The 17348-nt window shown below is 39.2% G+C and overlaps 1 protein-coding gene across 9 annotated transcripts in view; it reads left to right on the forward strand.

Annotated features, from left to right (window-relative positions):
• Window positions 1-16957, forward strand: part of TNS3 (tensin 3) — a 252479-nt gene extending 235522 nt beyond the window's left edge. For all 9 annotated transcript variants that reach the window (XM_076330716.1, XM_076330717.1, XM_076330718.1 and 6 more), the window contains 7 exons: window positions 2317-2412; window positions 4863-4940; window positions 6651-6728; window positions 11165-11333; window positions 12338-12406; window positions 12539-12565; window positions 13573-16957. In XM_076330716.1, coding sequence (XP_076186831.1) covers window positions 2317-2412; window positions 4863-4940; window positions 6651-6728; window positions 11165-11333; window positions 12338-12406; window positions 12539-12565; window positions 13573-13717 — 662 coding nt within the window. In that variant the 3' untranslated portion in view covers window positions 13718-16957. The remainder of the gene's footprint in view (window positions 1-2316; window positions 2413-4862; window positions 4941-6650; window positions 6729-11164; window positions 11334-12337; window positions 12407-12538; window positions 12566-13572) is intronic.
• The last annotated feature ends 391 nt before the right edge of the window (window positions 16958-17348 follow it).

Here is a 17348-nt window from a genome sequence, read left to right on the forward strand (position 1 = left end):
GAATTACAGGCTCCATTTGGTACCTTGTTAAATGAGACTGAATAAGATGTCTGTTGTACTTTGCAATTTCACCATGGTTTGTAAATATATGTTCATTGTGGCTGTGCATGTATTGTACCTTATCAACCTAATAGAAAACCAGTGTCATCTCAGTAATGGGTCCCCCCTAGCAATCAGAAGTCTGCATTTGATCCACATACCGCCATGTAAAGCTTTCGCTTGGCTGGAAGGTTGAATATTTTTGACCCCAAGGTTTTGTTTTAAGACAGTTCTACACTAGATATAAATCTGAGGAGGTTCCCTAGGGAAAATGATAGTTGTTTAAAAGAAGTGATGAAATACACCTACTCTCCCAGATCCAGTGCCTCCATGTGTAACTTGTGCCTGATAGTTCTGAAAGGTAAAATGAGAAGAACATATGGAAAGCATTAATCAATGTATGGAAACTCAGCAGCCAGTATCTGTAGTGGTCTTGGCTCCATTTGTGCTACTGCAAGGGTAGTGGGGTGGTTTTCATTGCTGCTGTTTTCCTTTTACAAAGCTTATTATGTTTCGTTAGTACATGCTGCCTGGTGAGGTAAGCAACTGAGATCACAGGAAAGCAGTGATTCTTAGTGTCGTGGCTATAGAAGTTTGGTTTTGTCTGGTTTTGTTTGGTTGTTTGGCTGTTTTGGGGTTTTTTTTTTTAGGATTTCATGCTTACTCTGGGGCAAGGTTAACAGTCCACCTCTATTACAATAACACTTTCAAATTCTGTACACTTAATCTGGTATCTTGAGACAATTTCTAATGAAAATTTGCCATGTAATCCTTTTTATTCCCAAGAAACATCAGCAGAACCACTGCAATGTCTTATTTAATGAAGACAACAGGGGTGCACTGGGGTGGTGATAGCAACAACAAGGAGGCAAATGGAGAGTGGCTGTAGGTGTTTTAAGTAATCTATCTTTATCATAAGACCAATGAAGTCCAGGAATACATGAAAGTTCAAACTCTACAAGCCTTTAAGTGCCAGTTTATGTTAGTTGTACCACAGGCAAGTGGTAGTAAGAGAAAATTTTAGTTGAGACTGTAGCATTTTTCCCCTTCTTGCTCTGTGATACTTAGCTTTTTTGGTTCCCACTGTTTCATCCCAGAAGGCCCAAATTTGTTCAGTCTTCTGCAGGGTTTCTTGTTCCAGGCTTCCCCTTATCACATACCCTTGTAGTAATTTATTTTTAATATTGTGAGAGCATAATGCCAAACAGTAAGCTGTTTGAAAAGGTGATCTCTGCAATATTTGCTTGTATAGAAGCTTCTGCTGTCCAGATGAATGTGTTCATCTGTATTAGCCTGAAAGTCAACCCCTGATGTCATGTGTTTCCTGGACTGTGGCTGATAGACCAGAGTCAAAGGGAGCATTTGTGTTTGTGGCTCTTTTGTTAAGGTTTGAATGGTTGGGTAGCTTTGTCCTGTTGCTATGAAATAACCCTTTAATTACTTGGAGAGAGATTCAGTTTGTAGTCAGGTGTGAAATACTGTGAAACCAGTCTTTCAAGAAATTAATGAAGTTGTCTGAATTATATGTGTGCATATGTATGTATGTATATGTTTAAAAGAATGCTAAATCTCAAGGGACTTTTTATATGCCTCTTGGACTTTGAATCTCATTACATCCAACTTAACAATTTCGATTTGTCCTACATTCCTGAGAGATAAAAACTGTCTTTAAAAATCCAGTGAAACCTGAGTGTTTCATGTAATTAATTGTTTTCAGGAGCAAAAACTTAGCATGAAACTGCAAACATTTTAAAACTTAAGAATTCGCTGAGAGACTTGGCATCGTTACGTTTCTGTAGCTAAATCTTACATTGTTTTAATCTGGAAAAGTTCTGTGAGCAGAACTGTCACAAGAAATCTGAGTATTTTATCATACTTTTACTCCTTTGTCACATTGGATACAAGTTCTTCTAATGGGCAAGTGCATCAGAATTTCTAACCATTAGTTTTCCAGAGTTCTGCTCCTGTCTGTAGTTGCGACCATGCTTGGACATTTTGGACACCAGTGTATATTTGGATGTCAGTCACTTATGATTATAAAACCTTTTCCTCTGGTTGTCTAAAGTGAGCTATTTGCTTGTTTGTTTTTCGCAAAATGGCCTTTTTACTACAGCTTGTAACCTTGCAGCAGAGCAGGTCTAATGTATTCTTTGAATGCTGTATATAAAACATTTGGTGGTAATGTGGAAAACTGCTTCATAAAGACATGCTAATTTGTGAGACTGTTGTCAGTTCATGGCTTCTCTTCATGAGCTTTCTTTTTCTTTTTCAACACAGTTGGAGATTTGTCAAATGAACTTGTAAGGCATTTTCTGATTGAATGCACTCACAAGGGGGTGCGCTTGAAAGGATGCCCAAATGAACCATATTTTGGTAAGTACCGTGCATCACAGGGACACAGAAAATGGAAACAGTTTGCATTTGCCAGAGCTGTTTTATAGACTTGGATGGAGTGCAAATGAGAGAAACACTTTGCTCAAGTCCTGATGATTTCTGTAGGAACCCATTCTAAGGTTATAGGAGCCTGGTACACATTTACCTTAAGTATATGGTAAATGGGCACACTAGCACAGATGCACATGACCAAGCTTCAAGCAGTCAAGCTTGTCTGCCACTACCAGTGCCACTGCAGACAGCTGAGCTAGATGACTGTTAAGGGCCTTATTGATTCAGGACCTTTGCCTTATTTTGTCCTGTGCTATATTTATACTGTATGCTAGCTGGCTAAAATGACACCAAAGTGGGATGTTCACAAAGTACTTTATGCTACATCAGCCTACCTAATGTAATATGATGAAAGCATATTACATTAGGTAATATGTGGCAAAGAGCCAAACACATACCTAGCTGCTCGCTCATTTGCCCTCCTCAGTGGGGCAGGAAGGGAAAAGAGGATGAGAAAGCTCATGGGTCAAGATAAAGACAGGGAGGTTGCTAACCAGTTACTACTGCGGGCAAGAGAGGCTCAACTTGGGGAAAAGTAATGAAATTTTTTGCCAATTCAAATCGATATTCAGGTAGTGAGAAACAAAGACAAACATTAAAATAACACTTTTCTTTCCCCTTTTCCCAACGTCAACTTCACTGCTTCCCCCCAGACTCCTCACCCGCGCCGCAGGCAGTGCAGGAGGGGGTGGGGGGTGTACAGTCATTACAGAACAGTTCCTCTCTGCTGCTCCATCCCTCCCACTTTTTGCCTGCTGAGGTGTGGGCTTTCCCCATGGGCTGCCATCCTTCAGGAAAAAAATCTGCTCCAGCATGTGCTCTCCGTGGGCCACAGCTCCTTCAGGAAATGTCCATCTGCTCCAATGTGAGGTCCTCCATAGGCTGCAGGGTGGGGGATATCACCTTGGGTACCTGGAGCACCTTCTCCTCCTCCTCTGATAGTGGTGTTCCCTCTGCTGTCTCACTCTTTTTGTTCCCTTCTGGTCTCTGTGCCCTTTCTTAGATACGCTTTCCCAGAGGCATCCCACCCGTGGCTCAGCGGTGCCCTGCAGTGGGTCTGCTGGAGCATGGGGCAGCCGCTGGCCTCTTCCCACAGAGGTCACCCTGCAGACTTCCCACCCCCTGCTACCAGCCTTGTCACATACACCCAATACACCCGTGAAAGGTGTATCATCTGCCGTAAAATGAACAAGTGTAAAAAGACAAATCCTATTTGAAGGAAAGATGGATTGAATTTTGTCAGTGTTTGGCATGAGATTATTTCAAATCAGAATTTTTAGCTCAGTCCTACCTTGATCTTGAAGTACCTGTTTATGGCACATATGTAGCCCTACTAATCATTTAGTTTGAGCTTCTCCTAATCTTTCAATGTATACAGCCTCAAAACTGCGTCACAAAATAAGTGGGCAGGCGCTATCATACACTTGTATGGATAAGGCAATGAAGGACTAATAGTATCAATTGGTCTTTGCGTTTCTGTAAGACCCTTGCAGAATTGGGTCATCTTTCCATTTCAAAGAAATTTTTGATGGGCTGTGGAAATGGGGCTGGTTTTAGTTGAACTGTGATTTTTCTCAAGTGCATGATTATAATGTTCACGTTTGTTAGTAAACAGGATCGAAGGATGGCTTTTTGTACAGACTGACTGATGAATCTTAACGCCTTCCTCTCACTCCTTAGAGTATAGTCTCACATGCTAATGTCAAGGATGACTAATGTTTAATTATTTTAATTAAGCCAAGTCCAAATGACAAAAGTGACTTTGAATAGAAAAGAAGAAGGATTTAATAGAGAATGCTACGTACATCACTGCTGCATTGAATGGAGGAGGTTTTAGCTAGACCATCTTTTATACTTTTAGAAGCATAAAATAGAGGTGTGTGTAGACAAAGCACTAGACAGTGGAGACTAGGTGGCTAAGAGGCAGAACTCCTCGCACTTTCTCTGCCTCTTCACATAGCATAACATGACCCCTTGTGCTCTTACCATCTTCAAAAGATTTTACTGCATTTAATGTAGCAGAAGTTAAGAGCACTGAAAGGAATTTACTGACTTCCATATGTTACTGTTTTTGTCATTTTTGTGCTTTCTCCATTTGAAGCAAAGCCATTTAGGTTAGGATTTAAGCAGTATGTTTAGGTAGGGAAAGGGAGCGTATGATTGAGTTCAAGTACATCCAACTGGGACAGTGCTGGGCAACATGAATACATTAAAGTTGACCGAAGAAGGTCTTGGCTTAGGTGCCAAGAGAATTTTTTTTAAAGGGCGGGGGGGGAGGCCCCTTGGTCTATAAAATAGTTGAGAGCCAACATAACTGTTAAGCGTTCTTGTTGTCCACAAAGTTAACTGTGCATGTCTTGTTACTCTTCTGACCACAGGGAGTTTGACAGCTCTGGTGTATCAGCATTCCATCACTCCACTGGCATTGCCCTGCAAGCTCCTCATCCCAGACAGAGGTATGCTTGTTAAAGTACAGAAGGCATATATCCAGCCAAGCTCTGCTTCAAAGTGCCAGTGTCTGAAGGCAGGTGAACATTTCGCAAGTCAAGATCTAAGCAAGAACGCACAGGGAAGGAAGCTGTGTTTTAAAAGTGGTTCTTTAGTACTGCTGACGGCTCTTATCCAAGCTGTAGTTGTGAGCAGATATTCCAGTCATAAACATATATGTGTTGTGGAAATCCACACAGTAATCTAGCATGTAGGAAGATAAATGTACTTCTTAGACATGAAGTTATGCCCATGTATGGTTAGATGTAACTACTCATTCCAGTCCGGGTGGCAAAAGGGCTTTAGGGAAGGCAAGTAGGTAAAGAACAGAAGGAGCCCTGAGTGTGACACTGGCAGGAAGGAAGTAGCATCTTACACAGGTGCAAATATTGTTTAAGTAAATGATCAGAAATCCTGTGTTGCATCATGGGACTGTAATTCTAATTTTGGTTATGGTGATTTCATAAACCACGCTAAGACAACAGCAAAATGTAGCTATGCTTGCCTCATAATTCAGTTGTCTGTTACTCTCCCACATGAAGTTAACACCAGATGTATTTTTGAAATGTTAATCATTCTTGTGGTTTTCTGCTGAACTCTTTAAACTTTTGTTAAAGGCCATATGTCAGTGTTCAAACATAGCATTTGAATTATGCAAATACATTAATGAAACCATTTTAGCACAAAAACATGCTATGGTAGGTGTGACCAGAGAGCTCTTTATACGGCAAACCAGTGTGGTAGGTGGGCTTGTTCTCCTTATCCTCCTCACCTAAAATGGAAAGCTCCTTCTGTTCTGGCAGAGGTGCAGAACTGAAACATCTGCCTTGTCCTGAATAAACATACCACAGTGAAATTTTATTTTGTATTTATTTTTGAATCCAGTATGATCACACATTTTAAGATGATCTTCTGTGGTTAATGATTATGGACACAGTGCATGGAGTATTTAAAGCGTATGGATAACTCTAAACATGTGAATAGTGTCACACACCGTATTACTGCTCTCTTCCTCATTTGAATGTATTCAAAGACAGCATGCATCATGTTAAATACAGCAGTAAGTGAGATCTTTTTACATGAATTTATATAACTGAAATAACATACTGATGGACAGTTTTCTCACTAATTTTAACAGAAGATTGGGAGGCAAACATTCCACTGCTGTCTTAATAGTTCAGATGTTTGTTTTCTACATAAGTATGAAGAAAGAAGGATTATGTTGTCATCTTCTGAATCAAAATACAATTAATTGATTTAATCATAGAAACACAAAGTCTTTGTGCCTAAATTAGTGTAAATTATACAAATTAAATGAGATAATTAAAATTGCACTATTTAAAAAATTTCAAGGTTGTAATGAGGGTATATAGCTGTTAGGATTGTTTTAATGTGACATCATGTGAGTCTCTGCAGCATATGCTATGTAGTTATGTCTTTTACTGTCAGGAAATAAAGGTTAAGCATCCCTCTTGCAGCGCTGGAGGCAAAAAAACTGATGCAGCACAAAAACCACATGAATGATTATAGTTGCAGATACAAGATTGTTTCATGTTTCTGGCCAAGAGTTGTTCAGTAGATGAGATCACAATTACAAAAGCTGAACTCGTACTTGACCACGTGCATTGATTTGTCAATTCAAGTCCAAACAAGACATGGACAGTGTTTTCTGTTTGCAGATCCCTTGGAGGAGATAGCAGAAACTTCCCCGCAAACTGCTGCAAACTCAGCAGCGGAGCTTCTCAAACAGGGTGCAGGTCTGTTAAACTTTTTCCTTGCATTTGACTCTCACCAAATTTTGTCTTACAGGCTGGGAGAAGCTGAAGCTTAGGCTGGACTGAAGGATGTTTAAAGGGAGCAGTTAAATTAAGAGTGTTGTGTAGAAGCGTAAGGGCACTGTGAGGTACACATAGGTTGGTTCAAGCACAGCAATTTTTAAGCGGTGACATTGCTTTCATAACTGATGAACTTAGAGAAGATATTTTCAACCTGTGGTTGCAGAGGTTCCTGAACTATGTCTGATGTCTGCAAAAGGCAACTAAGGAAAGTGTTCATTAGGGTTAAATTCTCAGCATAGGGGTCAACAATAGCACTGGAAAATGCTTACTGTCCCATCAATCTGAAAAAAGAAAATTAAAAAACATTACTCTGTGCTTCACTTGATTCTGCATGTTGTTAGGAAATGTCCACTGTTTTTTCCACTGGATGCTGTTTTATGGATTCTCATGCATACTGCAGCACCCCTTCTGGCAAGTTAAGTTGTCTTACCGTGAGCTTATTGATGTGGCAGAAGAGCCCTGACAAGATTGCCTCCAAATGATGTGATGCTATGAATTGGTACCGTCTGTATCGCTCTCAACTAGAGGTATTTGCAGCAGCTGTATAAAGACATGCTCTGCTTCTCATCTGCTTTGTTTGTGTGCAGCTGACCCAGAGACAGCTAGTGAAATAGCCTGTCTGAAAAAGCATGGTGGCGTCCTAACCCACCATTATTGGACATGTTCTGAGTACCCCTTCGTAATCTTAAGGCTTTCCTTAGCAGAAATGCAGCCACTGTGTTATTCCCCTGTACAGTGGGCATGCCCAGGGGATCCTGTCCATGCCGTCCCGTGGTCCCTGGTTTTCAGGCTGCTATGAATTCTCCCCAGGATCTATCTGTCCACCTGATTAGTCCCATTAGAGCAGGAGAATACACTACATTTGCCACTCTCCTTTGAGTTTAGCCTACCAAGCAAAAGTGTTGTGGCCAAGCATGCCTTTATAAGAATGCTGCCTCATTGCTCTCATCCATTTTAGGGCACTTCTGAAGGGGACAGTTGCCAAGCTGAGCAGCTCCAGAGAGAGTGAGTGTTGCTTCTTGCTTGTGCAGCAATCTGCTTTGACTTAAAAATTTGAAGTACCACTTCGAGTGCTGTAATCAAGCAGGAATGTGTGGCTGAGGCAATGGCAAGCCTTCGCGAGGCTGTGCCAGGAGTGAGCACGTGTTGGCCTTTCTGTTTGCCAGTGCTGGTGGTGTTTGCTGTGGCCAACAGGGAGAAAAACAAGGAGAACGAATTTTTGTATAACTTTCCCTCTTGAAAACCCAGCAAAAGGGGCCTGTGTTGTCTTTTGAGAAATGTTGGTTTCTCCTTGCTCAGGCAATGCTTTTCAAAGGAAAAGAAATAATTCTTACTTCAGTTGGGGCAGTAGTCAGATAACTCCTTATGGTGGCTGTCACGTCATGGATCATTTGGGGAACTTAGTACATTTGTTTTTTTCTCTGTTTTGTTTTTGTTTTTAAACAGGAGTTGGGAACCAGGATAGATCAATTAGCTAGGAGAGATTCTCAGAGGTTTTTTTGCCTTGATACATCATTTCCCACTGATTTTCCATGTTTCAGAGGTCCCTCTCCAGTCATAGAGACATTCAAGTTGTGGAGTTCAACGCTGAAGTGCAGACACGAAACATGTAAATTGTTTCTTTTCCAACTATCTGAGCTTGCGTGAGCACCTGCAGTTTAGTCAAAGCAGATGCACTTTTTCTCTGCCCTACTTTACCCCACCCTTCTCCCACTCCACAAGCAAAATAATGAAGATGTGTTTTCCTAGAATGATCATTTTTTATAGCTGTCTGAAAAACCTAATGAGTATTTCCAGTCATCTAAATGCAGAAGCTGACTAGAAATCCTTTGCTTCCTAGAGAGTGACAATTGAAGACTAGAAACTATACAGATAAGTGGCTTTTCCCTGGAACAGACCTTGCTTTATTAACCTTGCTGTTCGGCAGCAAAATTTTCTGCCCCAAATAAATCCCAGTTCTTCGTATCTGTTTCCACTAATACAGTCAAGGGACTAAGCATTCTGAACAAAGCGCATTCCCAGTCGAAAAGCAGCAGGGGGTTACTCGAAATGGCCACATTATGTAGCTGTTGGTGGTAGCACGGACGTGACTACAAAATGCCACCTGTGGAAGACGAGAGCATGAACATTGCAGGGCAGCTGCATTGCACGAAAGACACAGATGTCTTCCTTCTGTTCTAACCTTGAGTATGGTTTTTGTGTGATTGCTGTCATTCGATACCCCATCAGACCATGCATCATGATCTTAAATGAGAAATCTTTCAGCCTTTCTCATTACCTTTCCTTTCCTGTAATCTCCTTTTTAAGATGACATTTTTGCACTTTCCAACATTTTTTTAAAAAGGTTCCATTTATTATTTTTTGTGCTACAGAAGTAAAGGAATCTACTGTACTTAGTGACTGCTTTTGAACTATCACATTGAGGGCAATCTAGACAAAATGCTTGGCTATTTCATTTGGAAACAAAACCTGAACACAGTCTGTTGACACCAATGCAATGTGTGGCAGAAGAGGAAGGGAAACCCTTCATCTGGGTCTCAGAAGTGGTGAGGAGTGTGACTGGGAAACAAGGCAAGCTTCCTGTGGTGGGAAAGGCTCACAGGATAATGAAGAGCTTTAGATCTGTACCAAACATACACAGTAATGATGTGAGAAGAGGAGAGCTTATGGTTTGGAATGTTACTTACAATTTTGGATAGACATGACAGAAAGCTGTTCAGTGAGGAAGGCCTCATTGAACTTGCCGTTCATGATCTTAAATCCCTCTCTGCATGAATTGTATAGTAATTGATTCAAACAAAGGTTATTGAAACAATCACACCAATGTGCAAATATGTTTGGGAAGTCTTACACTTACAAGTCAAATAAATCAAATCTCTGGATTCCTTCTTTTACTGACAGACTTCAGAGCTTGAAGTTACTGGGCTGCTAGAATCAAACTTACGCTTATGCAGTCTTTAACTGTACGATTGCTTGGTTGTTTTGAAAGTGCCAATGTCTAGCTGTGTATTTTATGTAGATAGTCATAGGAGAAATCTTTAGTCAGATTACAGAATAGCCATATGAAAAGAGATGCTATTAGATTTAATTTAACCTTTGCTTTCATAGTAGGGTTGGCAAGCCAAGCTAAATTGCTGAACAGATGAAATACTAGCATGGTAATTTGCATGTATGTCAGCTGCCAGAGTTGTAAATTCTGTTGTGGATACCTACACAAATGTGTTTACCACAACACAAAGTCTGTTGATACCAGTGTTTAGCTACAGATGTGTTTAATCTGTCTTTCTTGTGCTGTAGAATAAGACTAAGAGGGCTTTTCAGTTTCAAAAATGTTCTTAATCTGCTTGTAAATTTGACTTTATACCACAGTCCCAAAGTATTTAAGCATGTGAATAATTCTATTAATATTATATAATAATACTACTACTTTATAATGTTATATGGCACTGTTACCATGTAGTACTATGTAGTATTATACAGTACTATAGTACTACTATATAACACTATATTATATCAGTACTTCTTTTCCTAGTGCTCACTGCAGATTTGGTATGAGATGAGGTAAAAAAATTAACTATTCGGTAGCCTTAGAAACCAATGCGGTTCTGTTTTATAGAGGTACTTCAGAAGTTACGAATATCTCTAGGAGAGGAATAGGGCTTTTAAAAGTTAGTGCATGCTGAGGTAAAGAATAGACCTAAAAATACCTAAGTCAGTAATTTTTCTCAATGTGGAAGTTGTTTTGTTTGCCCTAAAATAGCTAAACATACAAAACACTATGGAATTAATGAGAAGTAAGCTTTGCAGCAACCCTCAGTTCTTTATGGGGTGAAAATGTTCTTGTCTTGCCAAACAAGTGAATGGTTTCCTTTGAATATAGTTTAAGTACCATTTGAAAGTGTAAAATGTGTAAACGTATGCTGCAAAAATGTGTATTTTCTTATTGGCTGCTGTAATTGAACGTAAAAGCAAAACATCCGCATTCTTTACCCTCAGGAATGCCTTTGCTGTAGTAGTACCTATGAGTGGCCTCTCTCTCTGCTGCGGTCTTGTATTTATTTAAATTTCAGGATCTGTAGGTAATAGATAAATACAGTCATTGGCTTAAATCCAAAGGTATTAAAAACAAAGGGACAGCAAAACGCCTATGACCTCCGAAATTATAGTCTTAAACTATGAAGCAACAGTGGGACAAGGTGAGGCACACGTAGAAGGTTTGGTAGTTTGCTGCCAGTCTTCCCTGTTTGCTTTAAAAAGGTAGAAAAATTAGATTTTGTTTGGTTTTGTTCAGAAGATACCCGTTTGCTTGCTGTTGGGTAATGACCTCTCAAAGTCTTTCCTATCTTTCATTACAGCGTGTAATGTTTGGTACCTGAATTCAGTGGAGATGGAGTCCCTCACGGGCTACCAGGCAGTACAGAAAGCCTTGAGCCTGACGCTGATGCAAGATCCTTCTCCCATCTCAACCGTTGTCCATTTCAAGGTGTCTGCACAGGGAATCACATTGACAGATAATCAAAGAAAGTAAGCAAAAGAAGGGTGGGAAGAGAATATCCGGCCTTGTCCCCAACAAGTGTTGGCTGCTGTTGATTTGATTTTCCTAGTTATGTTCTGCAATCTCTGTCTCAGAGGATAGTAGGATTGTCTAAAGAATGACGGTGACAGTGTCAGCTGTCTGCAGTACTAGAGAATGAATGTTTTAAGCTATGGATATTACTTCCACATGGCAGCTTTTACCTCTGTAAGGTCACTTTGTCATGGCATTTTTTTCATTGTTGTTATTTCCTATAAAAAGGGAAAGTAATGGCTTTGCCAGCATTTGATATTCAACCTATTCAGTGAAATAATTTATCTTCATGGTACCTTTCACCAGTATCACTGTTGAGTTGGCCTAAGCAGACACTGTGTATCTCCAGTATTTGAAATAGTGCTTTGGATAGCCTGTAAAGTACTATGATAAAAAGTTAATTTATATTTACTTTGTACTGAATGCTATTAAGGCTATCACAAAGTCTTTAGATTTGAAAACTGACATAACAAAGGAGGGACAACAGGAATTCATTATAGGTTAAAAAAAAAAAAAGGTGCCAGACTTCTTAATTCCATGGGGTCTGCAAGCGTTTATAGCAGATCAAGGACAAAATCTTAAATTATAATGCCTAGGAGTGCTTATATTTTGAAACTTAATATAATCAAATTATTCACAAGTTCCAAGAAGTTGCATTTCCCACTGACATAGTATCTAAATGGCCAGTTTTTAGAAAAAATACATTTCATACTTCTAGTTCTTTTTCTTAGCTTGAGGGTCAGTTTTCTTTTGGTTCAAAAACTTGACATTATTATTCTAAACATGGATTTATTTGGTTGGAGCAGTTCAGGTGGCTTTCAAAGTCACTCAGATAGCAAAAAGAATATATCGTCATTATTAAATTTAGATTAAATATAATTTATTTTTCAGATCTGTTTATTGTTTAAAACTTAAACCGTCTTAACTATTCCTGAAACTTGTTTTATTTCTTCCTACCCAGACTCTTCTTTCGTCGACATTATCCAGTCAACACTGTTATTTTCTGTGCTTTGGATCCACAGGACAGAAAGTAAGGAAGACAAGCAGTATTTCTAATATGTTGTTTGTATTGTTAATATAAAAAAAATCTTAACATAGGTTTCATTTTTATTTCTCTATTCCTTTTTTTTTTTTTTTTACTGCTTTCTCAATGGACAACAAGATGGATGAAAGATGGCCTTTCTGCAAAGTAAGTAGACACCTGTCTGAGTGTCTTAACTGAATGTTTTAGGAATATCATTACAGTGATCAGTTTCTTAGTGTTCTAAATTATCTTTGTCAGAGACGTAGAAGGGAAAGCAGCTGTTCAGAGACAAAAGTCTCTCTGCCCACTGTAATTAGGCTTTAGATACTTCATCTGCACCTCTGCAAGTCAGGGCCCAATTATGTGATGGTGGGATTTCTGGAGCCAGAGCTAGCGTGGTTTATTTACGTCACACATCTGTGATTTGACTAAAGTTTCAGAAATTAAAACAGAGCCATTTGCTACTCAGTTTTATGTTCCACTTGTCCAGCAACACTAACACAAGCATACTTGTCTCACTTAGATTGATAGCTTTAAAAAAAAAAAAATCCCACACATGGCACATAGATGAAAACACTCCTAGTAATACTAGTGTGTGGCATAAATATATCATTACCAGTGGATTGCAAAGTGTTTTCTGTTGAAGGCAAATGCTGTTGTCCCCCTTTTACCAAAAGAAAAAACCTAAACAGAGAGAGCTCAGGCACTGGTTTCTGGAAAAGAACAGAAATAGATGGCTTAAGTCCTATTTCCAGTACTCTGTCCACTGAGATGTGTGGCCCTCAAAACTTCTCTTTAGGCAATTCCTGGCACACCACACCACACACCCCCCAAGGAAGGTAAGAGAACAGCAGTATTGAATCAGATTAAATATATCCCCAGGGTCAGCAGCATGTCTCTGACAGCAAACAGTACAGGATGCAGTACAGACAGAGTAGAAGGAAGGGGACAGTCTCCTTCCCTGATTCTGGCCATCCTGAGCCACTCAGGAGCACCTGAGTTGGCTGGTGCATCTGGACCACCGTGTTTAGCAGTCACACAGGACTTTCTCCATCAGAACAGATGAAGTCTGATTTGTGCTTTCGGTTTCTGCAGTATCTGTTTTGCTTTATGAATCGAGGCGATGCCTGTCTGTCTGTTCTCTGATACACTGTGATTGTTGCCCTTGCCAGAGTATTTGGGTTCGTTGCCAGGAAGCAAGGCAGTGCCACAGACAACGTATGCCACCTATTTGCAGAGCACGATCCAGAGCAACCTGCCAGCGCCATTGTGAACTTTGTATCAAAGGTCATGATTGGATCCCAGAAGAAGATCTAATGCCTTTCCATCCTTGACCCAGAGCTCTTCACTGACTTCACTGAAGGAAAGCACTGTGAGAGGGAGAAAGCCTATTCAGCAGCAACGTCTGAACCTTGTCATTCCCAAGAAGGAAAGCAGAGGACAGTCTATCTGCATTGTGTTTGCAAGAGTTCAGCCTTTTCTTTGAAGATGCCTCTGACTTAACAAAGCATTATTTCTTTGTTTTTATATCAAAGGACAAAACAAAAGAAGCTGAGTGCCACCCAAACCCATGTAGCCCGTACCTGAATGAAGCATAAATGAAAAATTTTTCTCCTGAAGCGTTTCTAATACATTTTCACATGCTGTTTCTCATCATTTATTGGAGCAGAAATACTCACTAGGCTGTGCTGCGTTTTTGTGCAGAAAATGTTTTGTATAACCTCCACAAAGACACTTGCCATAGTTGCATCAATGGTAGCTATAGGCCTTGCAAACATGCTCTTAAGAAAATGATGGTCTGAGGAAGACTATTTGCTCTTCCCTTCATCTTTATGTGATCAGTGATGGGAACTGAATGGAGAAAGGGGAAGATGTATGTGAAGAGAAGGTTTGTGCAAGTTGATTTCTGATAAGAAAGGAGCGGCAGTGTGGAATATTCAGGGAGATTGCTCTGTATTCAGTGTTAAGAAGGCTGGTCTGTTTTAGTTTGAAAAATTTTAAATGGGGGAGAGGTGGCAGAACAAAAAAAAAGGTTGCGTGGAAATTATTCTGTAATTTGTTTTTATTGTATTACTATTTTTTTATACAGAGAACTAAGCAGGGAAGATTCTGTATTTTAATAATTACAGGATAAAAATGAGGGAAAAGCAAAGAAGAAAATTTTATGATTTATATATTTTTACCTGTGCCAGATTATTTATAGTAGATCTCAGATCTTGATATGTCATATGGATATGCTTAAACTAGACCATTGTTGAGCTTTGCCTCTTTAGAACTATTTTGCATAAGAAAAGTGTGTATAGCCTGTGCCTTGCTATGGACAAGAGTGTCTCATATTTTGACTTTTGTCTTAACAGTAACAAGATACTTCCCATTTCCTGTCTCTGCAATACTGTTTTGGTAGTAACATTTGTTCCCCTACCTAACACATAATTATATTTGTGGATTCTTTTGGCCCCCTTTTTATTGGAGTTTTGGGGCTTATTTTGGCTTTTTTTAATCTGTAGGAACTATTTTTGGTTTATAATTTTTTTTAATAATTCCTTGAGTCAGGAAATCCAAAAGGGAATGGAATTTATTTTGTTACTCTGTCCCATTTCTTGAGAGCATTTATGTCATGATTTCTACAACTATCACACTTGTACATATCTCTGTATCTTTCTAAACACATGGGTATTTTAAATGCATAACGAAGTGCTAGTTAGCTTTACGGAAAATTGATACAGTAGGTTACAGTGGAAACCTTCACGAGGAGACTAAGCTGCTGAGGTCTACTGGGTAATTCCCATTCACTCCAAAAAAAGCAGTACTAGACCCCCATATCAGAACTGATGGTAATAAAGCAGCTTCAGTGTGACAGTGCTGAAAAGTTTTCTTGCCTCTATTTCTTTGATGTGTGGCTGTCAACATTAGATTAATAACCTGAGGAATAAAATGACATGCTGAATTTGGCATGCCAATGCATGAGGCACTGGATTAACTGGTAACTGTACCCACTTGGAGGATTTAATCCTTCTATGCACTTTTACTAAATAGTTGTTAAATGGAATGGGAAACTCCGGTTGGGCTACATGGTAAGAAGGTTCCACCAATTTGAACTATGTTTGTCCTGTTTTAATTATGATCTGTTTTTTATTAACAGCTCTCTTGCTATTTCCTAAAGTATTAGGACCATGGAAACCTTATTCAGTGACCATAGCCAAAGTGTTACCAAACTATTTGTGTAACTATGAATTTTGTATAAATAACTTTATACTTTTTAAAAGGAAGGGGGTGGGGAAGAAAGGGAGAGAGAAGAAAGATTTGAAGTTTACTGTATTTGGACCAGGAAGTGGTATATTAGTAGCAGTGGGCATTGGATGTGTGTAGAAGGGTGAAGCAATCCAAAGCGTAGTAGCTACCGTTGAAGCAACAAAGGCAAGTGCCTGTGATTTGTACCAAATAATTCTGTTCTTCTGACACAGAGGTATACTACTTAAATGTTGTTTATGTACCATCCAAAAAAGAATGCAGTTCTTACTTTTAGGAGCTTTGATCCTTTTGAAACATGTGAGGACAAGTTTCCTTTTAATATTCTTTTGATGCACCAAGAACCCAGTTACCTAAGCTAGTCAGCCAGTTGGAGCCCAGTGAATTTCTTCAGCTGACATCTCAATTAGATTTAAGTCTGATGTGTTGTGAGCATTGACAGGAGGAGGAATTTTTTACTATATTTTTTCACTTCTGTAGATGATACTTAAATTTTAGTGTGTCTTGTGAGACACCAAGTGTTGGCCTTCGGGCTGAAAATAAAGTGTCTTTTTTTTTCCCAGGTATTATCATTTCCATTCAGGGCCTTATTTTTTATTCCTTGTGCTTTCTCAAGGCCTGCTGAATTCAAGAGCATAAGGAATTGAATGCTGACACTCCTGGTGGTGTTTCCTGGGAGTTTAGCTCTACTTGGTAAGTGGGGAAAAAAGAAGTTGCCCTGTTTCTAAGGGAGGTTTTCTATTATGCATTCCTTTGGATGGTATATTGCCACGTGCTTTTGCTTTTTAATGAATTAAAAAATGCACAAAGCAAAATAGTTCAATATGTACCATTGTGTAGTGTATGTAGAAAGATATTCACGAAACTTATGTTCAAGGCAAATACAGGACTAAATAGTTAATACAGCACTTTCTTTCAAGGTTTTTGGTAGATGTGTATATGCAGTTTCATAACTAATAGCAGCAAGTTGACACATGTATTTAGCCAGACTCCTATTAACCTGCTTAGTAAATGTACTACTATAATCGTACAGTGTTAAACTACAAAAATGCTAAAAGCCATGTTTTTAATTAAATGGTTTCCGTGTATCCAACAGTATCATTAAAAATGTAATGTTTCCTTCCTGGATTTACCTACTAGTGCAAATTTTTGCCTTTTTCTTGAAACTGTAAAGAAGCATCAAAAGGTCTCCAGTATGTAAATGAATGTTCTATAAATTCTTTGTATAGTCATTTTCTCTGCTCTTCAGATATCGCCTCTATTCAGATTATAATAAAATTATGAATGTTAAATTTCACAACAGAATGTTACAGGGCAGTCTGTTCTGAAAGAAAGTTGCGTTCTGGCATTCAAAACCAGCTAATGAGCAAAACCTTGGGGAAGCAAGAATAGATTGTGTGCTGAAACAGGGGTTTAGTTTTGTTTCTTAAAGATTTCTTTCAAGGACTTGACTTCACGTGAGCCTGTGTTAGTGGCTCAAGTCTTGTTAAAGCATATGATTTTCCTAGTTCATTTGTGGTTATAATGGTATAAAAGTGCCTTTTGCCTGCATTGCATATTTCAGTGTAAGAAGGAAGAATATATGATGTCACCTTCTGAGATGTCTGTACCCATTTAACTGTGCCTCCACAGTGACTGCATTGGAAAAACTTACAGAGGAGCATGAGGGCTGTGAGAAATCTAACCCCTAGCTGAAATA

This window comes from Aptenodytes patagonicus, chromosome 2, assembly GCF_965638725.1.
Source record: "Aptenodytes patagonicus chromosome 2, bAptPat1.pri.cur, whole genome shotgun sequence".
NCBI classification, from domain to species: domain Eukaryota; kingdom Metazoa; phylum Chordata; class Aves; order Sphenisciformes; family Spheniscidae; genus Aptenodytes; species Aptenodytes patagonicus.